General features: G+C 39.2%; 1 protein-coding gene across 2 annotated transcripts in view; it reads left to right on the top strand.

Moving 5' to 3' along the window:
• The window catches only part of ATPSCKMT (ATP synthase c subunit lysine N-methyltransferase), a 163327-nt gene that overhangs the window by 80268 nt on the left and 56431 nt on the right, over nt 1-26628 (top strand). For both annotated transcript variants that reach the window (XM_044295130.1, XM_044295131.1), the window contains exon 3: nt 11605-11742. In XM_044295130.1, the coding sequence (XP_044151065.1) occupies nt 11605-11742 (138 nt within the window). The remainder of the gene's footprint in view (nt 1-11604; nt 11743-26628) is intronic.

The raw sequence follows: 26628 nt of genomic DNA on the forward strand, positions 1-26628 counted from the left end.
GTTTCCCTTTTTTTATTTTATTTTTTTTCTCTCTCCTTTTTTCTCCACTTAACCATTGTTGATGATGCTGACTAGAATTATTGCTTGGAATATACGTGGTTTGGGGGATAGAGGTAAGAGACAAGCGGTCTTTGACTTGACTCGGGTCCATTTACCAGCAATAGTATGCCTGTTGGAGACCCACCTCACTGAGGAGACCTCTAGAGTGGTCGACAGGGGATGGGCTGCGCACACGTATCATTCTACCTTCTCTAATTACTCGAGAGGTGTTACAGTGTTGATACATAGCGGTCCCCATAGCGGTCCCCTTGCACTGATGGTAGACTGTATTATTGTACATGAAATAGTTGTTCTGAAGTATAAAACGTAAGCCGTCAAGGAGAAATTCTATTTGGGGTGATGTTAGCGTATTATCATTTTGTAGAACTGTTTTTACACATTCTATTCCTATACCGTGCTCAATGTTCGAGTAGAGGGCTGTGACGTCCATTGTGAGAAGGCCATATGTGTCCTTCCACTCTATTTGTTTAAGTTCTCGGATCAATTGACTTGAGTCGTGGAGGTAGCTTGGCAAATTCTTCACGTAGGGTTGTAAGAACATGTCCATGAACTGTGATAGATTGCTGGTAGCACATTTTGTGTTTGAAACAATAGGTCTGCCGGGGGGATTTTGTATGCTTTTATGAATTTTGGGTAGATGGTAGAAATATGGGATACATGGTGTTTTTGGAGACAAAAAGTTGCGTTCCTTTTTATTAATATACCCTTTTTCGTATGCCTTCTTAACCAGAGTATTTAGTTTTTTTGTAATTTCAGGGAACGGATCATGTAGGATGCGTTCATAATAGGTGGTGTCGCTAAGAATGTTCTGTGCTTCTTTTTCATAATCCTCATAGTTCTGTATGACCAAACCCCCTCCCTTATCCGCAGGCCGAATAGTCAGTTCATTATTCTTTTTTAGTGTGTTCAATGCTCTACGTTCATGGTGTGTTAGGTTTCCCTTAAATGCCTTACTTTTGTCAGTATCTGTACCAATCGCGATCTTTTTCAGATCAGTAGATACAAGGTCAAAGAAAGTCGGGATGCAATGTCCCTGACTATGTAGTGGGAAAAAGTTTGATTTAGGTCGAACTTCTATATGTCTGAAGTTGTCCGTTTCTGTTGTTTGGATTTCTCCATTGTTTTCTATGATCTCTTTTCTACTAGTTGATCTTTCATTTTGTCTTTGGGTAGGTATTTTGTTATTTTCCAAATCGAAATGTCTCTTTATTGTTAAATTACGTCTAAACTTCTGGACATCTATGAATAGACCCAGAGGGTCAATCTTATTTTGGGGGCAAAAAGACAGTCCTTTCTGTAGAAGGCTGGTTTCATGAGTTGTTAACGTATGTGATGATAAATTAAATATTTTCACTGTGGATGTTTCTTTGGTAGAGGTAGGGGGTTCAAGTTTCTTTGAATTTGAATTTACATCACTCTTCCTTTTTTGGTGTTGTCCCCCTCTCTTTCCTCGTGTTCTAGTTTTCTTTTTATTTTTGGGAAATATTGGGTAATCTGTGGGTTCGATTTTAGACGGGGGGGGGGGGAGGGACGTAACCCCACTTCTAAAAAAGGAACGCTATGTGTGTTAAGTGATCTGGCATGATTTAGGAATGGTACACATGCATTAGAGCCTGATGCTGTGTTGTCAATAACCGAAATATGTTCATCAATTTCAATCAGAGGAAAATAGTGGGGACTGGGGGTGGGGGTGGGGGAAAGGTGAAGAGTATAGTCATGGGGGTGGGCTATGTTATCAGGGTCATCTATGGTCTCTATGGGGGGGAGACCTAGGTTGGGAATGTTATAAGGGTCCTGTATGGTGTTGCTGTCAGCAGGACCTGACTTGATGCGTGTGGGTGTAGTTATGTTTTTCCAGGGGCTGTGATGTGTCCCATAAGTAGATGTATTTTTCTTGATTTGTGATCAAAATATCTTGATTTTAATGCTCTGAATTTTTCTAAAAACTCATCTGTATCTATATGGCTGGTGTTTATTATGGTACTGGGGTTATCCGATTTGGTGTTGAGGGGATCCATGGTCATTTTATTATTATTAATAATATCTTCACATGGTCTGGGGATGGCTGGGGGGTCTTTTGCTGCTGTTTCCTTGATGGGATGTGCATTATCACTGGACCAGCGGTATTGTTCAGAGCTCTTCTTGTAATTTTCGTGCGTTTTGACTGTGTTTTTTTTTTTTATATGTCTGGTTTGTGAAGAACCTGGTTTTTGAGTTCCCTTCATTTTTTCTCATTTTGTTTGTTGTGTCTCTCATGTTTCTTTGATTCCTATGTTGATCTAGGGGTGCTGGTTCCTGTATCTGTGTGTTAGGTCTGTTCCTGTTTGTGGGGTTGCGATATATATCCTGTTCTCTATCCAGTCTGTCTCTTATTAGTTTGTGAGATTTTTTTGCTATAATATCCTGTTCATTTTCATAAATTCTATTAGTCACACTAAGATTAATTGTAGGGAAATCCGGATGTGTTTTGTATTGTTGTAGTTCTTTTATATTTGCCTCTATTTCTTTTGTGTGTAGGTCAGTTAGAATTTTTCTTTTGTTCAAAACAGTTCTAATAAGACCTGCTGAACATTGATCAAGATAGTCATTCCATTCATATACAAAGTCAGGGTCGTCTGGAAATGTTGGTTTTATATATAGTCTTAGACCTCTAGGAGCTAAATTCTCCTTCAGATACATATCTAGAAACATTACGTCCAAATGGTGAAACAGTTCATTTTTTAGGTTACTTTCTAGTGATTTGAACAAATCCAACATATTGTCAGTTTCTTCATCTGTAAACATTGTTATATTTCCACTTGTAGCCCCAAGGGCTGGAGTACCTTTCTCATTGCAAGCGGTGAACCGCGATATTATAAGTTTCCGTTGTTGAATTCTCTGTGAGAAATATTCCATAGTGCGTTGGTAGTGATCTGTCAAGACGTTCCACTCTCAGGGCAGCCGTTCGGACGTACGTCCTCCGGTCTTAGTATGGGATACTCGGTCCGGATTAATTATAGACAAGAAAAGAAGAAAAAACACAGCGCCTCATGTGTGGTATCGTCTTATAACGCATCCTACATGATCCGTTCCCTGAAATTACAAAAAAACTAAATACTCTGGTTAAGAAGGCATACGAAAAAGGGTATATTAATAAAAAGGAACGCAACTTTTTGTCTCCAAAAACACCATGTATCCCATATTTCTACCATCTACCCAAAATTCATAAAAGCATACAAAATCCCCCCGGCAGACCTATTGTTTCAAACACAAAATGTGCTACCAGCAATCTATCACAGTTCATGGACATGTTCTTACAACCCTACGTGAAGAATTTGCCAAGCTACCTCCACGACTCAAGTCAATTGATCCGAGAACTTAAACAAATAGAGTGGAAGGACACATATGGCCTTCTCACAATGGACGTCACAGCCCTCTACTCGAACATTGAGCACGGTATAGGAATAGAATGTGTAAAAACAGTTCTACAAAATGATAATACGCTAACATCACCCCAAATAGAATTTCTCCTTGACGGCTTACGTTTTATACTTCAGAACAACTATTTCATGTACAATAATACAGTCTACCATCAGTGCAAGGGGACCGCTATGGGGACGCGAGTAGCGCCGGCGTTTGCAAATTTATTTATGGGGGAATTCGAAGAAAAATTCATCACTAACCACCCTGACTTCCACAAACAGATCATATATTATAAAAGATATATTGATGATCTGTTTATTATTTGGGATGGGAAGGAAGACACGGCAAAAATATTCTGCAACTCCCTTAATGAAACAGATTGGGGGATCTCTTTCACTCCGAATTTCAATAAAGTAGAGATAGAATTCCTAGATATTATTATCTCATGTCACAACAATCTGCTGAGCACAAAAACATATTTCAAAACAGTGGACACTAACAGCTATATTCACTATTCTAGCTTCCATCATAAAAAATGGCTGCAAAACATACCATATAGCCAATGTAAAAGGATTAGACGGAATTGTACAAAGAACGAGGATTTTAAAATACAAACAAAGATCTTGGAGAATAGGTTTCGAGATAAAGGATACCCAAAACAACTTGTGAAAGACGCTATAAAAAAGAGCAGCCTACAATCACAAGAGGCATGCCTATCAGTTAACAACAAACCTAAGGGCCCTAATGAAATAGTCCGCTTTATCACTCAGTACAATACGTCTAATAGACAGATTCAAAAAATCCTTAAAAACCACTGGCATGTTCTTCTACAGGATCCACATGTAGCAAAATACCTACCCCCTACACCAAATATTACCTATAGACGGGCGCCAACTATAAAAAACATATTAGCCCCGAGCCAACCAAAACAACACACCCTAGCGATAGGAGCTAGTGGACCGAGCCAAGAAAAAGTGAAAGAGAAAGGTAGCTATAAGTGTGGATCTAAGAGGTGCCTATGTTGTAAAATCATCACACATAGACAAACCTCCTTTACTTCCAACTATAATGGTACGATATTTCCAATAAAATACCATCTCACATGCCACTCTACCTATGTCATTTATCTTATTGAATGCGGATGCGGCCTACAATACGTTGGCCGAACCACCCAAGCCCTTCATTGCCGGGTGAATCAACATAGGTATAACATCCGCAAACAATATCTAAAACATGGGGTTTCCAGACATTGTGCATCCACCCCAGAAAAAGACAAACATAAGATAAAAATTACTCCCATTGATTTTATACCAGAAAACCCGCTGAATCGTTTTGAAAAACTACAGAAGAGGGAAGTATTCTGGATGTACCAATTAGATACACTGAGTCCTCGAGGTTTGAATGAAATCATTGAGACTATCCTATGAAGGACATGAATGAGATTTTTGAGATAACAAAAATAATATACATATATAATACTAAATAAGGATTGTATAAAGATCAATAATATATACATATCCGAGAGACAATGACGCACAACTCTGTGTGTGTATGTGTGTGTGTAGGTATGTTTGCTTACATGTGTATATATATGTATGTGCGTTTACAAGTGCTTGTGTGGGTATATATGTGTGTGTATTTATATACACATGTATATATGCCTGTATAAACTTTCTATGATAATGGTCCATATAAAATTAGGACCAGCAGAATTAGGATAGAGAATATTGAATATATGTTTTCATTACATACATACATCCGTATGCACATCTACTGTATTTTTTATGTGATTTTACTTTGTCTAATCCTGTGCAACTGGATGAGTCAATTTTTATCTTTATTCTTATTCTTTTTATTTTTATCTTTATTATATATATATATATATATTTCACATTGATACCTATTCATGTTCATCTTAATTTTATTTATATTACTATTATTGTTATCATCACTATTTTTATCTTCACATTTAGATGACATTTTTTTATATATACCTTTAAATGTATAATTTTATATGTCTTATATATCTATCTATCCATTTATATAACTGTCCCTATTATCTGTGTCCCCTATGAGCCCATCCATTTTTTGCAGTGACTTAATGTTACTGCTATTATTGTTGTTGTTATTGTTTTTATCATAGCATATAGGAATGCAATCAGAATTATTGGTTTAATTGTTTTATATATATATATATATATATACAGTTTTAGTATATTTGGACACAATCCACAATATTTTCTGAAAGATAATTGGGGACCGATTGTGGTGATAACAATAATAATAATAACAATGTGCTAATCCCTTTAGCATAGACTGGCCAGCCCCAATTGCAAGTTTACACTCACCTCCGCTTCAGACCGGCAGCCTATACACATGATGGATATCGGGACCAGGCGTCCAAATAAAGGCACAGACAGGAATCACCTCACTGCCTGTGAAACCTATGAAACGAGAGCCCAGCATCCCGCAGGGCTATTACACTAGCTGAAATGAGATCACACCAGCACCAGCGCTTGCTATCGTTTCCAGTCTAGAGATCGAGCAGCGCTGGTGTTTTTCATATAACAGGCAGTATTGTATGAAGCAGCCGACACGGAGGATCGCTGCAAACAGGGAGAGCAGAGAGCTTGAGATGACTCTGGCTCTGTGTAGAACTCCGTGTGCTGGTGTCTTTTTGAGATACCAGCGCAAGAGAGCGCAGGTTTTAATAAAGTGTATCAAATGTATCTACCTAGAATAGGGAATAAGCATCTATATGTAGCGCTCAGTCTAGCGCAACTGTAGCCTACTCCTTCACATGTTAGATACAAGTATACACATATCCCAGTATCTTCTTTTTGACGTAATTGAAGGCTATCTAGGAGCCTCATTATACTAAACACGCCCCTCCTTATCTCTGTACCTCCCTCTGATTAACCCGCCAAAACAGTGTTTTAAATGTTCCAACTACAAGCAAGTTTGCATTCTGTGAATTGTCCTGACGAAGGGGGCACTCCGCCTTTGAAACGCGTTGACCTAAATAAAAAATCATTTCAAAACCTGAAGACTTATCTATATGCCTGCAGCGCCGGATAGTGGTCTCCCATTTTTGTGATTACGTGTATACTAATTGTTCCTGGAACTATCGAGACAGGAAGAGGCCCAGGCAGCAGCACGGCATCCCTTTAAGCTGGTGGGGATAGATACCAGCCAAAGCATCTACAGCTGTTGTGACTCTTCACAACAGCATCTGGTAAGCGAATTACGCACTTAATATTTTATTATTTATAAGACGATACCACACATGAGGCGCTGTGTTTTTTCTTCTTTTCGTTTCAACAATACAGAGAGATTAAAGTAATCCAACTAAACAAAGAAAACTGAAGAAAAGTCTTTTCAAAATCTTCTGTAAATGTCATTCTACAAAAATGCCTATTCTAACTGAGGAAAAAGATAGGACACCCTTGCCCCTAATAGCGAGTGTTACCTCCTTTGGCTGAAATAACTGCAGTGAGACGGTTCTTGTAGCCATCTACCAGTCTTCGACATCGGTCTGAGGAAATTTTACCCCACTCCTCAATGCAGAACTTTTTCAGCTGTGAGATGTTTGAGGGGTTTCTTGCACGTACAGCCCTTTTCAAGTCACCCCACAGCATCTCAATGGGATTCAAATCTGGACTTTGACTTGGCCATTCCAGGACTCTCCATTTCTTCTTTTTCAGCCAATCTTTGGTTGATTTACTAGTATGTTTTGGGTCATTGTCATGTTGCATGGTCCAGTTCCGCTTCAGCTTTAATTTTCTAACTGATGGTCTCACATGTTCTTCAAGCACCTTCTGATACACAGTAGAATTCATCGTGGATTCTATGATGGTGAGCTGACCAGGTCCTGCTGCAGCATAGCAGCCCCAAACCATGACACTTCCACCTCCATGCTTCACAGTTGGTATGAGGTTCTTTTCTTGGAATGCTGTGTTTGGTTTACGCCAAACATGTCCTCTGCTGTTGTGTCCAAATAATTAAATTTTGGACTCATCTGTCCAAAGAACATTATTCCAGAAGTCCTGGTCTTTGTCAACTTTATCTCTGGCAAATGTCAGTCTGGCCTCGATGTTTCTCTTGGAAAGCAAAGGTTTCCTCCTTGCACACCTCCCATGCAAGTTAAACTTGTACAGTCTCTTTCTGATTGTAGAGGCATGTACTTCTACATCAACAGTAGCCAGAGCCTGCTGTAGTTCTCGAGATGACACTTTAGGGTTTTTGGAGACCTCTTTTAGCATCTTGCGGTCTGCTCTTGGGGTGAACTTGCTGGGGCGACCAGTCCTGGGCATGTTGGCAGTTGTTTTGAAAGCCCTCCACTTGTAGACTATCTTCCGGACAGTGGAATGGCTGATTTCAAAATCTTTTGAGATCTTTTTAAATCCCTTCCCAGACTCATAGGCTGCTACAATCTTTTTTCTGAAGTCCTCTGACAGCTCTTTTGCTCTCACAATGGTGCTCACTCTCACTTCAACAGTCAGGAGCACACCAAACTAAATGTCTGAGGTTTAAATAGGGCAAGCCTCATTCAACATGCAGAGTAACGATCTACTAATTATGTGCACCTGGTGTGATATACCTGTGTGAGATCTGAGCCAATTTAAGAGGGAATACATGTGAGGGTGTCCTATCTTTTTCCTCAGTTAGAATAGGCATTTTTGTAGAATGACATTTACAGAAGATCTTGAAAATACTTTTCTTCAGTTTTCTTTGTTTAGTTGGATTACTTTAATCTCTCTGTATTGTTGAAACGGAGATGAAATAACCTTTTATTAAAAATGTTACAAAAAACCACATGCTTTCAAAGGGTGTCCTAATTTTTTCACATGACTGTATATCGAACCCCTTGCGATGGCCATCAGGCAGGATGATCAGGTTAAAGGATTCGGTACGTTAGGAACACAAGACCGTATCTCATTATATGCAGATGATGTTTTGTTTTTTATAGACCATACGGAAATTACTCTTCCTAGGATTATTCAAATGGTTAAAGTATTTGGTGAGGTGTCTGGTCTTCTTATAAACTGGGCCAAGACCAGTCTGCTGCCAATAGACCCCCTGCCACAGAAAGAGGTTCCTGTGACACAGTTGGATATTGTTGATACTTTTCAATACTTGGGTTTGACTATATCGCCTCGGGTTGAAAATTTTGTACAACTTAATTTGATCCCCATAATGGTAAAGATTAGAGCTAAAATAGGGATCTGGCTGAAACTTCCCCTATCCAGAGCTGATCGAGTTTCACTAGTTAAAATGGTGATATTGCCACAATTTCTTTATGTGCTCAGGAATACACCTATTTGGATACAAGATAAATATTTTAAACTTATGGAAAGAATAATTAATGATTTAATATGGGGAAGAAAGCGAGTTCGAATTAAGCTGGAATATTTGTATAAATCAGTGGAGTGTGGGGGGTTTAAATCTCCCCTACTTTAAAGGGTACTTTATTGCAGCCCAGTTATTGATGTGCTATGAATCAGAGAACAGTGCACTGCTGGGGAAGTTGGTAACTAGCCATGCCCACAATAATATTTTTACCTTGTTGGAATCTGGCCTATTGAAGAGTTATGAGCAAGGCTACAGAGAGACTATAAAATTACTCCTGAAAGTGTGGGCTACAACTAGGACATGGTTGAAGGTTAAGGGTTCACTTACATTTACGCCCCTCTGGCATAATTTGTATTTACAAAGGCTAGATGATTTTGCAGCTGACACATTTTGGCAGAAGAATAACATTTTATATATCTCACAGGTAGTTAAAGATAGAGAAATTAAATCTTTTATAGAAATGACACATAATATAAGAAACCTTTCATGGTTTAGGTATTTTCAATTGCGATCTGTACTATCCAGTTTGGATGATAAGCGGCTGTTGGATATAGATAACTTATCTTTTTTGAATGATTGGGTAGGGGGTACACCTTCTAGAACAAAAATTTCAAATATATATAAGTTATTACTTAAGGCACGGTTTAGTGATACACAGTCACCAGGACAAAAAGCGTGGGAGGCGGATTGTCCGAATTTACAAATAGAAGGGTGGGAGAATATTTTTGGGAATTTGGTCTCACTATCCCAAAACTTCAACCATGTTCTAATACAATTTTATATTTGCCATAGATTATATATTACTCCCCTATGGATGAATAAATGCGGGTTAAGAGACACGTCCAACTGCCCCAAATGTGACACTGCAGGAGCGGACTTTCTCCATATGATATGGACTTGTCCAGAACTTATAAACTACTGGAATAGTATTAATAATTGTATTATGTATAAACTAAAAATTCGAATTCCTTTTGAACCACAAGTATTTGTGCTTAATGATCTTTCCAAATTAAATAATCACAAGTATCAAAAGATCTTCCTGAGCAGAATATTGATGTTGGCTAGAGTTTTGATCAGTCGGACCTGGTTTGCCCGATCCACTCCAGACATAAATACATGGATAAATTTAACTGATGAGGTAAAAAATTATGAGAAAATTATATACAAACGGAGGGAAGTTGAGGACCAGTGGAATAGGATATGGGGTGGTTGGAGGATTGACTAGCTGAGGTCAAATTGTTTCATTTATAGGGGTCCTACTTTGACGCACCACAGACTAGGGGGGAGGGTTTTCTAAATGTAACGAAAGGATGAGTTGATTATATTTATATCTATATATAATTAGTTGGGTCACTAAGAATTGAGATTGTAAAAAATTTGTACTGTAAATGTTTTGTAGTTTTCCCAATAAATTTTTGAAAAAAAATAAAAAATAAAAATATATATATATATATATATATATTGCTGCCCAAACATCTTGATTTGCTGTTTGAATATTGCGTAATATTGCTGGACATATCTATACCATTGCTCAAGTATCCTGTCGCGTATATTGCGGTTGTTCAAACATACAGCCTATTCAGGCAGATATCTGCTCAAATTGAATATATTTGTGGACAATTGTACGGACCAAGCCAGGATTTTAGGCCACATGTTCTACCACTAAAGAAACACTGCGGCATCAGTGGTATACAGCCACTTTATTGATTCTTCAGAAATATACTTATTTATTTATTCATACACATTATTTCACCAATTGTTTTTCAATTATATATCGTTGATCCAGTGGATTTTATGTAACATTTCATGCTGCATTTTACCCATTGGTCACCATTAGTTACTGTGCACTTACTATTCATTTATTTACTCACTCACTGATTTACTTATTTATTTATCCTTTTTCTGGAGATATATTTGCTGTAAACCACTGTTGTAGATAATAGAAGACAAAAGTATTGTGTTACATCTGCTAATGTCAGACTGGACCTATTAACACTGGATTGGATACTTGGATTTTTTATCAGCTATAACAGTGGACAGTTGTATGCTCATTTTATCAATTTTATAAGTTTTATCATTTTATGTTGATCTCGGGAAATTAGTTCTATTTAGGGTACATTATTATTGTGTATTGCTCATATAAATTTGTTCAACTTATCGCTATTAATAAATTAATATATCATTTGAGTCGCTTTGCCTACCTTGTGATCTAGATATGAGTGCCCATTTTACTTCTTTTTAATACTATCTGTTTTTAACTGGCTGAAAACATTTTGGTAGCACATTCCATATACATGTGCACATTTTATTTTCTGCAGTGTTGGAATTTGGTTTTGAGAGGGATTATTTTTTTTGCAGGACAAGTTCTGGGGGGGGGGGGGGGGGCAGGTGTGCTGTAAATGTATGGTATTGTGGAAAGGGGTTAACATTTATACTTTGTGACAGGGTATGACTAAGAATTCAAATCTGCATCAGAGGCTCCTCAATCAAAATTATTGGATAAAATAGTTCTGGGCATAAAGGACTATTTTGTTTGATAAAATGACAGCCTCGCAAACAGAAACCCGATGAACCATATTAATGTCCATAGGGTCTGTCTTGCACTGTTTCAGCTACGGTATGTGCTGGATCCAGCATTCTGTTTTGTTTCATTCTACTTCTATAATGGAGCAGAATGAGAGAAGTCAGCGCTAATGTGAGAGCAGCCTAATATGTCTAGAAACAGATATGTGTTTTTTTCATTTACCTTTTCATGTAACGTAACTTACAATATAACAATATATTTTTAAGGTAATATCTGCTGCAAAGACAGGGTTCCAGGCTGTTGGCTATGAACTAAATCCTTGGCTTGTGTGGTATTCAAAATACAGAGCATGGAGAGAAGGTGTACATCAAAATGCTAAATTTCATATATCTGATTTGTGGAAGGTAAAAATACATTTTTTGTTTTAAATACTGTTTTCATATCTTATCTTGCAAATGGAATGTCCATTTATTTGACCTTCCAATTACAGAATGGGGAAAGGTTCACACAACAATTAAGTCACATAAAAAAAAAATCTGATGTGGAATTTGTTACAGGGGACCAAGCCAGAACCACAGACTTTAGCTGTGGATCTGCAGTTAGAACTGCCTCAAATTAGCCCCATGTCACTTGTTTACATGGATTTGTTTGCTGTATTAACGGCAACATGGAATCCTATTGCAAGCAGCATAGATTTCAGGACAGGATCATTTAGTGAGCATTTGTGCCTTTCCGGGGCCATAACTTTTTTTTGTATTTCTGACCACATAGCTCTAAGAGGGCTTGTTTTTGCTGGACAAATGGTACTTTCTAATGGCACCATATAATATTGCATACAATGTATGGGTTTTGTTTTTACAGTGTTCTTCTACAATATAGTTCCCCTAATGAAAAAAATAAAAACCTCAAAATATATTTTCTTTTTATTGCCATATTCTGAACCCTATAACTTTTTTTGTAGTTATGTGTACGGAGCTGTTTTAGGGCTCATTGATACCATTTTGGGTTGTGTTATGTGTATGACTTTATGATCAATATTTTTGTATTTTAATTGCAAGGGGCGATTCCCATGATATTTATTTTATTGTTTTTCTATTTTTATTTTGATTGGGGGGGGGGGGTTTATTTTTTTATATTTATTTAAAAAAAATGTATAATCTTAAAACATTTTTTTTTTAAATACTTTTTTATAGTTCTCCTGGGGAACTTGAACAAGCAATCATCAGATTGCTTCTCTTAGACATTCCAATTTCCATTGCATTAGCATTGGAGTCCATGAGACGTAAAAAGTAACTAAACTTTTAATTAAGGTTTTTGTAAAATGTCCCAAATGCCCTAATAATACTTTTTGTAATATACTTTATTTATGTAGTTTTCCCTCCCTAAAGTGCACCTTCCCCTCTGCGCTTTAAATTCTCTTTTCTCCATACCGCTGACTTCTCATGAATGGGGCCACAGAGAATGCAGTACAGGCAGGAGCAGACGTTGCTGCTCCTGCCTGTTCCCACCCCAAGGTTTACTAAATGCTGCATAGAACATGGGTACCTTGTAACCATGTGCTATGCCAGGATTAGCAGAGCAGGTTTACATGCAGGACTTTTAGTTTAGCGAAGCGGGCACAGGCAGAAGCCCGGTCCGCTCAGCTAATCCTGGCATAGCACATGGTTACTGAGGCATGCTGTGACTTTAAATCCTGCACAAGGTCACAGTTTAAGTCCTCAATTCTGTTGCACCTTTTTTCCACAGCACATGGGTGAGATTTTGAAATATTCACTTTGCTGGTACTGTAGAACACAAATTGTTGACAGAAAATCTACAGCATATATGCCACTTGTGAATATACCCTTAGTGGTTTGGCAGTCCTGGTCTCTCAAGGCGGATTTAGAGGGGAATTCGGGGTGAATGTTTGTTTGTTTGTTTGTTAGTTTATAAGAAAACTGGGAGAAGTGACCGATTCAATATATTACAGATTTTCTTATTTTCACCTGAACTATTGATTTATGCAAAATTTGTTCAAACTTTAGTACAGAGTTATACTGCTGTTGTATCTGTTATACTGCTGGTGTCATATGCAATCCTTGCCATTTAACACATAAGATGTTGCAGTCACTTGTGTTTGGGGCATCTTAGTGGTTAGACAAAGGCAGGGGGCTCCTTGTGAAGGCCTCTAGGTCTACTATGTTAAAACTCTTATTACACCCTGCCTCTGGTAGGTTGTAATAGGACGCTGGTAAAAGCACCATACACTATATATTGTAGTATTCCGGTCACTAGAATAAGTTATTGAAACCTAAGGGGATAAAAAAAAAATTATATATATATATATATATATATATATATATATATATATATATATATATATATATATAATTAAAGATTAAAAATACCTTTCCAGTTGGATGATTTTCCTCTAAGTTTCAATGTGGTTAATACAGTAGATGTTTAGACAGACCACATTATGGCTCTTTGCCAGTCCTATAAAGTATACTTGTGGTTCAAATCCTGTTCCCATTTCCTCATTTATAGAATTAGCCATGTTGGAAATCAACTTACCAAAAATAGTAGAAAGAACCTGTTTACTAACCCGTATTAGTAATTATTAATATTTATCACAGATGTTGAACCTACAGATATCACTTCTAATCTGAAAATACACTAGAAAATTGGAACATTTTTAGATTAAACTTAGATTTTTACTCCCCATAGGAGTATAAACATTAGTGAACACAACGGCTAGTGATTTAATGCCTTGGTTAAACCATCCCTGAAAGGATAATCTGGAAAAATATGTCTAAAATGTACGATGTCTTTACAACTGAACTGATAATTTAAATATTGAAAGAAAAGTTGACAAAATATTAGTGTTTCCTTTAGAGAGCAACCATCAACCAACATTCATTCCTCCGACAGTACCCAAAACAAAACGTCATCCCCCATTAATTATATTGTTATTTCTAAAGTTGAAGCATAGTAGCTAGAGATGAGCGTATCAAATCCCACTAAGTGGAATTCGATCCGAATTTCAAGATAAATTTGATTCTCCTCAAAGCTGAATTTCCTCGTGCTTCGTGTCAGTGAATCGATTTAACCTGAAATAGTGTAAAAACTAAAAAAATCATACTTGCCTTCTCCATTTGCTCGCGACGGGCCTACAGCCTCCATCTTGATTGAAGATCTTGGCCGAAATCCCATGCTTGGTGACGTATGATGTCACCATGCCGGCCGGCGTGATGATGTAATCTCGCGCCGTGCAAGGTTTCGCTCCAGATCTTCAAGCAAGATTGCGGCCGGCCCATCGCGAGCAAATGGAGGCGGTAATTACATTTTTTTAAATGTTAATTTCACACTGTTTTTACACTCAGATGCCTCAATCATGTAAGAACGCAGCATCCGAGGGGCTCTATCGCTGCTCCTTGTCATTGCACCTGCTACTTACAAAAATGTGCTTCGTGACAAAGGTATTCGTCACAAAGCAAATTTGTCTTGTAAAATTCAGCGAATCAGCAGAATCGAACTTTTCATAAATTCGCTCATCTCTAATAGTAGCAAGCAAAAAGGTTTGAAAATCCAACTCGCCCTTGTTTAGCAGTATGTATAGATTATTTCTCAATGTTATGGGACAAAAATGAATCCAAAAATGATTCATGACCGGGCGCTGGACGTGATGATGTAGGCAAGGTGCGTCACGCCCTCCCCCTTTCTTCCTGCCATGCCCTGCAGCGTCTTTCGTTCCTTGTACTATGTGGTGTTATGAGCTGCTCCCGAACCCCAGATATAGCTCCCGATCTGTTTTAGTGACTCCCTGCGCTGACCACCGCTACGGAGGCCACCTGCTTGGTCGGTGAGCCTAGGAGGCTTCCCTACTCCTCACTGCTGTCTCGGTGAGAAGTTTTCTCCCGACCTGACTGACCAGACCCGAATTGACCTTAAAGTCTGTAGAATTCCTCCTTACTTTATTAGCCCCAAGGCTTCCCTTGGCCTCCCACCCTCCACCTAATTATATCCCCCGGACTTTATATATTATACTACTGCCTGCATTCCGATTGTGATTCTTTTAATCCTGCTTGACTTCCACGTGGATTTCCTCTGCCGGCTTCTCCTCCCTGCTCTGTCTGCTGCGTCTTTGCGAGCTGCCGCCTCTTGCTAACCGATTACAAGGAGGCTGGTAAGACCTTTTCTTTTTTGGTTTAGGTTTCTGTGGTGCTTCTGTGCTGTAGGCATTTTTTATAATGGAATAAGCATAAGCCAATGAACTAGGAAACAATGAAAAAACCGAATAGTGAAGAAAAGGGGGGGGGGAGGAGGCAGGAGAGAAAGAAAGGAAAAAATAAAAAACAAAAACACCAAGAAAAGAGGGAGAAGAAAGGAAGAAATAAAGTTAAGGAAGAAAGAAGGGGAAAAGAAAAACAAGAAGGGTGGGAGAGGAAAGGAAGAAATAAAAATCCAAAATCGGCCCTAAGCAAAATAGGTGCTCAGCGGACTTTTCTAGGGTGAAGACAGCCCAAAGATCAGTGGAATCTGCAAAAATTGATCCGTTTTTGAATTCTCCAAAGATTAATACTAGAGCAGGACAAAAAGGGCTGCAGGCTACTAACTTTAAAAGAAATAATAATTCTGCAACTACGGTGGAGGAAACATTGAATGAATTCCCCCAAGTTGAGGGGATGGAGAGAGTGGAGGAACTAATGTTGAATCTTCCCCTCTAAAATAAATATTGCTGGCAGTAAAAAAATAAAATAATGGATCTAATATTTGATATGTCAACGCAGCTTGGGTCTATGCAGTCTGATGTAGCCCTGATAAGGGATGATGTACCGAAGAATTAGGATAGAGTCAGTGCCATAGAAAAGTCCATTAGCGCTTTACAGAATAAACTCAAAACATCAAAAATTTAAATCACCACTTTAAAGGCGGATCTTAACATTCCTAGGAAAAAAGTTGTAGACCTGGAGGACAGGTCAAGGAGATGTAACGTGAGAATCCCGGGGTCACCTGAAGGAGCTTAAGGAAAAAATCTGAAGCAGCTGAAGCATTCTCCATTGTTTTTAGTGGAAAGGGCACACCAGGTTTCTGGAGGTAAACCAATTCCTGGAAGGCAGTCACGGACCCTTCTAGTGAAGATATTAGTCTCTCGAGGCAAGGGAGTGCTCTTTTATTCTATACAATGGGGGATAAATTGGCTTTTTATCCTGATTTTTTTTTTTTTCCAAGGAGATTCAACAAGAGACATACTTTCACTGCGGTTAAAAAACGTTTACAGGAAAAGTATATTAGGTACTCATTTGTTTATCCAGCGAAACTTCGGATCATTTTTAAGGATGGGACTCAATTTTTTTTTTTTTTTTTATATATATTCCGGATCTCGCCATGAACTTGCTTGACCGGAATAATATCTGATTAGCTCATTTTCCATTTCTGATTGCTAGTAATAGCCGGGTTATGTGGTAGTGAGAGGGGGAGGGAAGGTCTTGGTTGAGAAATCTGTTGCAGAATGTGGTGGATCAAGTGGATTGGGGGGTGGATTTGTTTATTGGGGAGGGTTGCGATGCATCTCATAGGATGGGCACAGGATTATTAAAAAACTCCTTAGTTAGGGAGTTTTATTAATAGACCCCATGTCAGTTAGAATTTTAACCTGGAATGTTCGGGATATGGGGGACAAATTTACCCCTTAAGGACTCTAATCCCTATTTCACCTTAAAGACCGGGCCATTTTTTGCAAATCTGACCAGTGTCACTTTAAGTGGTGATAACTTTAAAACGCTTTGACTTATCCAGGCCATTCTGAGATTGTTTTTTCGTCACATATTGTACTTCATGACACTGGTAATATGAAGTAAAAATAAATAAATTTCTATTTATAAAAAAAATACCAAATTTATCTATTTTTTTTTTTTAAATTGCAAATTTCCAAGTTTCAATTTCTCTACTTCTATAATACATAGTAATACCTACAAAAATAGTTATTACTTTACATTCCCCATATGTCTATTTCATGTTTGGATCATTTTGGGAATGATATTTTATTTTTTGAGGATGTTACTAGGCTTAGAAGTTTAGAAGCAAATCTTGAAATTTTTCTGAAATTTTCAAAAACCCAATTTCTATAGACCAGTTCAGGTCTGAAGTCACTTTGCGAGGCTTACATAATAGAAACCACCCAAAAATGACCCCATTCTATAAACTACACCCCTCAAAGTATTCAAAACTGATTTTACAAACTTTGTTAACCCTTTAGGTGTTCCACAAGAATTAAAGGGGTTATCCCATCTTAGACAATGGGGGCATATCTCAAGGATATGCCCCCATATCCTTGAGCGCTCGGCTATTTTCGGCGGCTCCATAGAAATGAACGGAGGGCGGCTGCGCATGCGCAGTGCGCCCTCCTCCACTTTCTCTGCTCCGTTCTCCTTATAGGTGCGGGTCCCAGCAGTGGGACCCGCACCTATCAGACAATGGGGGCATATCCTTGCGATATGCCCCCATTGTCTAAGATGGGATAACCCCTTTAATGGAAAATAGAGCTACAATTTCAAATTTTCACATTTTTGGCAGATTTTCCATTTTAATTTTAATAAGATTTTTTCCCGTTACAAAGCAAGGGTTAACAGCCAAACCAAACTCAATATTTATGGCCCAGATTCTGTAGTTTACAGAAACACCCCATATGTGGTCGTAAACTGCTGTACGGACACACGGCAGGGAGCAGAAGGAAAGGAATGCCATACGGTTTTTGGAAGGCAGGTTTTGCTGGACATTTTTTTTTTTTTTTTTTGGGACACCACGTCCCATTTGAAGACGCACTCCTATAGTAGAAACTCCAAAAAAGTGGCCCCATTTTAGAAACAACGGGATAGGGTGGCAGTATTGTTGGTGCTAGTTTAGGTTATATATGATTTTTGGTTGCTCTATATTACTCTTTTTGTGAGGCAAGATAACAAGAAATAGCTGTTTTGGCACCGTTTTTATTTTTTTCTTATTTACAACATTCATCTGACAGGATAGATCATGTGATATTTTTATAGACCAGGTTGTCACGGATGCGGCGATACCTAATATGTATACTTTTTTTTATTTATATAAGTTTTACACAATGATTTCTTTTTTGAAGCAAACTAAATTACGTTTTAGTGTTTCCATAGTCTGAGAGCCATCATTTTTTCAGTTTTTGGGTAGGATTACCTTGGGTATGGTATGACTTTTGCGTGATGAAATGACTGTTTTATTGGCACTATTTTGGGGTGCGTGTGACTTTTTGATCGCTTGCTATTACACTTTTTGTGATGTAAGGTGACAAAAAATTGTTTATTTAGCACAGTTTTTATTTGAAATTTTTTACGGTGTTGATCTGAGTGGTTAGGTCATGTTATATTTTTATAGAGCCGGTCGATACGGACGCGGCGATACCTAATATGTATACTTTTTTTTATTTATGTAAGTTTTGCATAATATCATTTTTGAAAAGAAATCATGTTTTAGTGTCTCCATATTCTGAGAGCCATAGTTTTTTTCAGTTTTTGGGCGATTATCTTAGGTAGGGTCTCATTTTTTGCAGGATGAGATGATGGTTTGATTGGCACTATTTTGGGGTGTATATGACTTTGATCGCTTGCTATTACACTTTTTGTTATGTAAGGTGACAAAAAATGGTTTATTTAGCACAGTTTTTATTTTAAATTTTTTACGGTGTTACGGGGTTAGGTCATGTGATATTTTTATAAAGCCGGTCGATACGAACGCGGCGATACCAAATATGTATACTTTTTTTTTATCTATGTACGTTTTACACAATAACAACTTTTTTTTTTTAAACAAAAAAAATGTTTTAGTGTCTCCATATTCTGAGCCATAGTTTTTTTTATTTTTTAGGCGATTGTCTCAGGTAGGGGCTCAGTTTTTTGCAGGATGAGGTGATGGTTAGATTATTTTGGTGGGCAAGCGCCTTTTTGATCGTTTGTTGTTGTACTTTTTGTGATGTAAGGTGACAAAAAATGATTTATTTAGCACAGTTTTTATTTTTTACGGTGTTCATCTGAGGGGTAAGGTCATGTGATATGTTTTTTAGAGCCGGTCAATACGGACGCGGCGATACCTAATATGTATAATTGTCCTACTTTGGGACTTGAACTTTTAGGGGTTTAATCCTTTGCAATGCATTCCAATACTTCTGTATTGGAATGCATTGGCTGTATGAGTAATCATGTGTGTATTATTCATACAGCTTCCGGCCTGTGAGATCCAGGGGGCTGGATCTCAGACTCGTCACCGGAAGACAGCGAGATGCCTTCCTTAGGCATCGCACTGCCTTCCATACTATCGGGTCCCCCCTACAGCCACATGGGGACCCGATGGCACTACCACACGCCGCCGCAAACCGCAGGTGAAGCCGCAAACCGCAGGCAGGGACCCCCCCGCGCATTTAGCCAAGGTGCCTGCTCAATGATTTGAGCAGGCACCGGGTTCCGATCACCACCCACTGGGCAGCGGTGATTGGAAATACACATGACATACCAGTACGTCATGGGTCCTTAAGGACTCGGGAACCATGCCGTACCGGTACGTCCTAAGTCCTTAAGGGGTTAAAGAGACAAGTGGTGTTTGATCATGTGCAGAGACATTTAGCAGCAATTGTTTGTTTGAAACTCATTTTACTAAGGAGACCTCCCTGCGGTTCGGCAGGGGATGGGCTGTGCAGACTTATCATTCCACCTTTACTAGTTATTCTAGAGGAGTGACAGTTTTTATTCAAAGGGTGATTGATTTTGTCTGCGATCTCACAGGCAGGAAGCTGTATGTGTAATACACACTGTATTACATATACAGCCAATGCGTTCCAGTACAGAAGTATTGGAATGCATTGTAAAGGGGAGCAGACCCCCAAAAGTTGAAGTTCCAAAGTGGGACAAAAAATAAAGTGAAAACAAAGTTGAGAAAATTTAAAGTTTTTTCTCCCCTCAAAAATGTAAAGTTTCAAGTAAAAAAATAAAAGATAAATGTAATTTACTCCAAATAAAGAAAAATAGGGAAAAAAAAGAAAAGTAGACATATTAGGTATCCGCCGTATAGACCGGCTCTATAAACATCACATGACCTAACACCGTCAAAAAATAAAAACTGTGCTAAATAAACCATTTTTTTGTCACCTTACATCACTAAAAGTACAACACCAAGCGAAAAAGGTGTATGACCGCCAAAATCATACCAATCTAACCGTCACCTCATCCCGATTAAAATGAGACCCTACCTAAGACAATCACCCAAAAAATATAAACACTATGGCTCAGAATATGGAGATACTAAAATATAGTTTTTTTTTTTTAAATGCTGGTTTTGTGTAAAACTTAAGTAAATTATAAAAAGTATACATATTAGTTTTTGCCGCGTCCGTAAGAACCTGCTCTATAAAAATATCACATGACCTAATCCCTGAGGTGATCAACGTAGAAAAATTCTATAAAAATGGTGTGAAAAAAAGCCATTTTTTTTCACCTTACATCACAAAAAGTGTAATAGCAAGCAATCAAAAAGTTATATGAACCCCAAAATAGTGCCAATCAAACCATCATCTCATCCCGCAAAAATCATACCCTACCTAAGATAATCGCCCCAAAACTGAAAAAACTATGTCTCAGACTATGGAGATACTAAAATTATTATTATTATTTTTTTTTTTTTTTTTTATGAAATCATTGTGTAAAACTTACATAAAAAATAAAATAAAATAAAAATAAAAAATAAAATTATTAGGTATCGCCGCGTCCGTAATAACCTGCCTTATAAATATGTCACATGACCTAACCCCTCAGGTGACTACCTCAAAAAATAAATAAAATAAAAACGGTGTAAGAAAAAGCTATTTTTTTTGTAACCTTACATGACAAAAAGTGTAATAGCAAGCGATCAAAAAGTCATACACACCCTTTAATAGTACCAATCAAACAGTCATCTCATCCCGAAAATAAGCCCCTACACAAGACAGTCACCCCAAAAATAAATAAATCTACGTCTTTCATAATGTGGAGACACTAAAAAAATCTTTTTTTCTATTTTTTAATAATGCTTTGTTATGTAAAACTGAAACAAACAACCAAAGAAAGTAGTCATATTTGGTATTGTCGCATCCGTAACAACCTGCTCTATAAACATACCACATGATATAATCTGTCAAATGAATGTTGTAAATAAAAGTAAAATAAAAAAAACTGTGCCAAATCAGCTATTTCTTGTTACCTTGTCTCACAAAAAGTGTATTATAGAGCAACCAAAAATCATATGTACCCTAATATAGTACTAACAAAACTGCCAACTTATCTCGTAGTTTCCAAAATGGGGTCACTTTTTTGGAGTTTCTACTCTAGGGGTGCATCAAGGGGTCTTCAAATGGGACATGGTGTCAAAAAAACTGTCCAGCAAAATCTCTCTTCCAAAAACCGTATGGCGTTCCTTTCCTTCTGTGCAATACTTTGTGCCCGTATAGCAGTTTACGAGCACATAGGAGGTGTTTCTGTAAACTACAGAATCAGGGCCATAAATATTGAGTTTTGTTTGGCTGTTAACCCTTGCTTTGTAACTGGACAAAATGGATTAAAATGGAAAATCTGCCAAAAAAGTGAAATTCTTATGGAACACCTAAAGGGTTAACAAAGTTTGTAAAATCCGTTTTGAATACCATGAGTGGTGTAGTTTCTAAAATGGGGTCATTTTTGGGTGGTTTCTATTATGTAAGCCTCACAAAGTGACTTCAGACCTGAACTGGTCCTTTAGGGCTACTTTCACACTTGCGTTCGGTGCGGATCCGTCTGGTATCTGCACAGACAGATCTGCACCTATAATGCAAACAATGGTATCCCTTCAGAACGGATCCGTCTGCATAACAGCTTTTTCAGATCTGAGTTTTCAAGATCGTGAAAACTCAGATCCGACAGTATATTCCAACACAGAGGCGTTCCCATGGTGATGGGGACGCTTCAAGTTAGAATATACTAAGAACTGCTGCCTGGCACCACCCGATCTCTTACAGGGGGCTGTGATCCGCACCTGAGGGATTAATTGTGCAGATCACAGCCCCCTGATCGGGGGCTGCCAGGCAGCAGGGGCCAGACCCCCCCCCCCCCCCCAGTATTATCCACTTCAGCCCCGCTAGGTGAAACCCCCTTCATGACCAGGCCACTTTTTACACTTCGGCACTACACTCCTTTCACCGTTTATCGCTCGGTCATGCAACTTACCACCCAAATGAATTTTACCTCCTTTTCTTCTCACTAATAGAGCTTTCATTTGGTGGTATTTTATTGCTGCTGACATTTTTACTTTTTTTGTTATTAATCAAAATGTAACGATTTTTTTGCAAAAAAATGACATTTTTCACTTTCAGCTGTGAAATTTTGCAAAAAAAAACGACATCCATATATAAATTTTTCGCTAAATTTATAGTTCTACATGTCTTTGATAAAAAAAAAATATGGTTTGGGTAAAAGTTATAGCATTTACAAACTATGGTACAAAAATGTGAATTTCCGCTTTTTGAAACTGCTCTGATTTTCTGAGCACCTGTCATGTTTCCTGAGGTTCTACAATGCCCAAACAGTAGAAAAACCCCACAAATGACCCCATTTCGGAAAGTAGACACCCTAAGGTATTCGCTGATCGGCATAGTGAGTTCATAGAACTTTTTATTTTTTGTCACAAGTTAGCGGAAAATGATGATGATTTTTTTTTTTTTTTTTTTTTTTTTTTCTTACAAAGTCTCATATTCCACTAACTTGCGACAAAAAATAAAAAATTCTAGGAACTCACCATGCCCCTCACGGAATACCTTGGGGTGTCTTCTTTCCAAAATGGGGTCACTTGTGGCGTAGTTATACTGCCCTGCCCTGGCAATTTAGGGGCCCATATGTGTGAGAAGTACTTTGCAATCAAAATGTGTAAAAAATGACCGTGCAAATCCGAAAGGTGCACTTTGGAATATGTGCCCCTTTGCCCACCTTGGCATCAAAAAAGTGTCACACATCTGGTATCGCCGTACTCAGGAGAAGTTGGGGAATGTGTTTTGGGGTGTCATTTTACATATACCCATGCTGGGTGAGAGAAATATCTTGGCAAAAGACAACTTTTCCCATTTTTTTTTATACAAAGTTGGCATTTGACCAAGATATTTATCTCACCCAGTATGGGTATATGTAAAATGACACCCCAAAACACATTCCCCAACTTCTTCTGAGTACGGCGATACCAGATGTGTCACACTTTTTTGCAGCCTAGATGCGCAAAGGTGCCCAAATTCCTTTTAGGAGGGCATTTTTAGACATTTGGATCCCAGACTTCTTCTCACGCTTTAGGGCCCCTAAAAAGCCAGGGCAGTATAAATACCCCACATGTGACCCCACTTTGGAAAGAAGACACCCCAAGGTATCCAATGAGGGGCCTGGCAAGTTCATAGAATTTTTTTTTTTTTCGCATAAGTTAGCGGAAATTGATTTTTTTTTTTTGTTCTTTCTCACAAAGTCTCACTTTCCGCTAACTTAGGACAAAAATTTCAATCTTTCATGGACTCAATATACCCCTCAGCAAATACCTTGGGGTGTCTTCTTTCCAAAATGGGGTCAGTTGTGGGGTGTTTGTACTGCCCTGGCATTTGAGGGTCTCCGCAATCATTACATGTATGGCCAGCATTAGGAGTTTCTGCTATTCTCCTTATATTGAGCATACAGGTAATGAGATTTTTTTTTCCGTTCAGCCTCTGGGCTGAAAGAAAAAAATGAACGGCACAGATTTCTTCATTCGCATCGATCAATGTGGATGAAAAAATCATTGCCGGGATTTTTATATATATATAATATATAATATATAATATATAATATATATATATATATATATATATATATATACAAAGTGCTTGCCAAAGCATAGGAACGCCGCCTCCTCCTCAGCTCGTATGCCTCGGCAAACGTATCTGTCACTGCAGAGGAGAAAATCCCGTCTTGCAGCGCCGCATACACCGACTTGCGTGTAATCTGACAGCAGCGCAATGCTTCTGTCAGAATGCACATCGGTGCTGCAGCTAGTAGATCGGTTGGTCCACCTGGAAGGTAAAAAGACAAAAAAAAAAAAAAAAAAAAAGAAAAAACCAGGCCACAACGCAATAATTTTATTAACTTTGGAACAGAACATGTAATTTTAACTTTTGGAACTAAACATTAACCTGTTTGCTTACCTGTTTTTTTTTTTTGTTTTTTTACCTTTATAGAACAAACCTCTCCTTCCTGATGGGTCAATGTGCAAAGCGCAAATCGCCCAAAGATGTGTCGAAGTGCGTTATGCACTTTGTCCCATGTGAAAGGAGACGTTTGCAGCAGCTGTGAGTGAATGGGCCCTAATAGCCCTGTGTGCCTATCCTGGTGAGATGATCCCTATGCTAATAGTGTACCTGTGAGTGGTACTTCCGGAAACACTCTCCAAAGCATAGGGCAGGGTGGTCGGGACAGTCAGGACAGAAATAGCGGGTGTCACGCCTTATTCCACTCCTGCTACAGACACAACATTTTTTTCGGGGTGGCGGTCGGTTTGAGGTACCAGCAACGACACTGGGGAAGTGTCGCTCGTGTAGACGGCTAACTACACTGGTGGATGGGGCCACGGAACCTCCTGGATACAGGAGGTTCGTGATGATCTCTTCCTGAAATTTGAGGAAGGATCCAGTTCTCCCAGCCTTACTGTAGAGAACAAAACTATTGTACAGAGCCAATTGAATTAAATATACAGACACCTTCTTATACCAGCGTCTGGTGCGTCGGGAAACTAAATACGGAGCCAACATCTGGTCATTGAAGTCGACCCCTCCCATGTGGAGGTTATAGTCGTGGACTGAGAGGGGCTTTTCAATGACACGGGTTGCTCGCTCAATTTGGATTGTCGTGTCTGCGTGAATGGAGGAGAGCATGTAAACGTCACGCTTGTCTCTCCATTTCACCGCGAGCAGTTCTTCGTTACACAGTGCGGCCCTCTGCCCCCTTGCAAGACGGGTGGTAACGAGCCGTTGGGGGAAGCCCGCGCGGCTAGTTCGCGCGGTACCACAATCCGTTCTAGAAACAAATGCCTAAAGAGGGCCACACTTGTGTAAAAATTGTCCACATAAAGATGGTACCCCTTGCCGAATAAGGGTGACACCAAGTCCCAAACTGTCTTCCCACTGCTCCCCAGGTAGTCAGGGCAACCGACCGGCTCCAGGGTCTGATCTTTTCCCTCATAGACCCGAAATTTGTGGGTATAGCCTGTGGCCCTTTCACAGAGCTTATACAATTTGACCCCATACCGGGCGCGCTTGCTTGGGATGTATTGTTTGAAGCCAAGGCGCCCGGTAAAATGTATTAGGGACTCGTCTATGCAGATGTTTTGCTCTGGGGTATAAATATCTGCAAATTTCAGGTTGAAATGGTCTATGAGGGGCCGAATTTTGTGGAGCCGGTCAAAAGCAGGGTGGCCTCTGGGACGGGAGGTGCTGTTATCACTAAAGTGCAGGAAACGCAGGATGGTCTCAAATCGTGTCCTGGACATAGCAGCAGAGAACATGGGCATGTGATGAATTGGGTTCGTGGACCAATATGACCGCAATTCATGTTTTTTTGTCAGGCCCATGTTGAGGAGGAGGCCCAGAAAAGTTTTAATTTCGGAAACTTGGACTGGTTTCCACCGGAAAGACTGGGCATAAGAGCTTCCCGGGTTAGCGGTTATAAATTGTGTGGCATATCTGTTTGTTTCGGCCACAACTAAGTCTAAAAGCTCCGCAGTCAAGAACAGCTCAAAAAATCCCAGGGCCGAACCGATCTGAGCTGTCTCAACCCGAACTCCAGACTGGGCAGTGAAAGGGAAAACTACGGGTGCGGCGGAAGTTGGGGACTGCCAATCAGGGTTTGCCAGCACCTCTGGGATTCTAGGGGCTCTACGGGCACGTCTTTGCGGTGGCTGCGACGGGGTCACTACTGCACGTGCCACCGTACCAGCTTCAACTGCCCTTCTGGTGCTCGCTACTTCACCAGGTTGTACGGCAGTGCTGGTACTAGGTCCAGGAAGGGCTGGGCTGCTGGTGTATTTCTCACCACGTAATCCGACAGCACCAGCCCCACTCTGCTGCTCTTGAAGCGGATCCTGCGGTCTAGCGACACGGGGCCGGGTACGCCTGCTGCTATCAGGGACCTCAGCCTCCTCGTCCGAACTTTGGGTTAGAGAGCCACTGCTTTCTACAGGTTCGTATTCTGACCCGCTGGATTCATCAGATGAGGGTTCCCACTCCT

This window comes from Bufo gargarizans, chromosome 5 (genome assembly GCF_014858855.1).
Source record: "Bufo gargarizans isolate SCDJY-AF-19 chromosome 5, ASM1485885v1, whole genome shotgun sequence".
Lineage (NCBI taxonomy): Eukaryota > Metazoa > Chordata > Amphibia > Anura > Bufonidae > Bufo > Bufo gargarizans.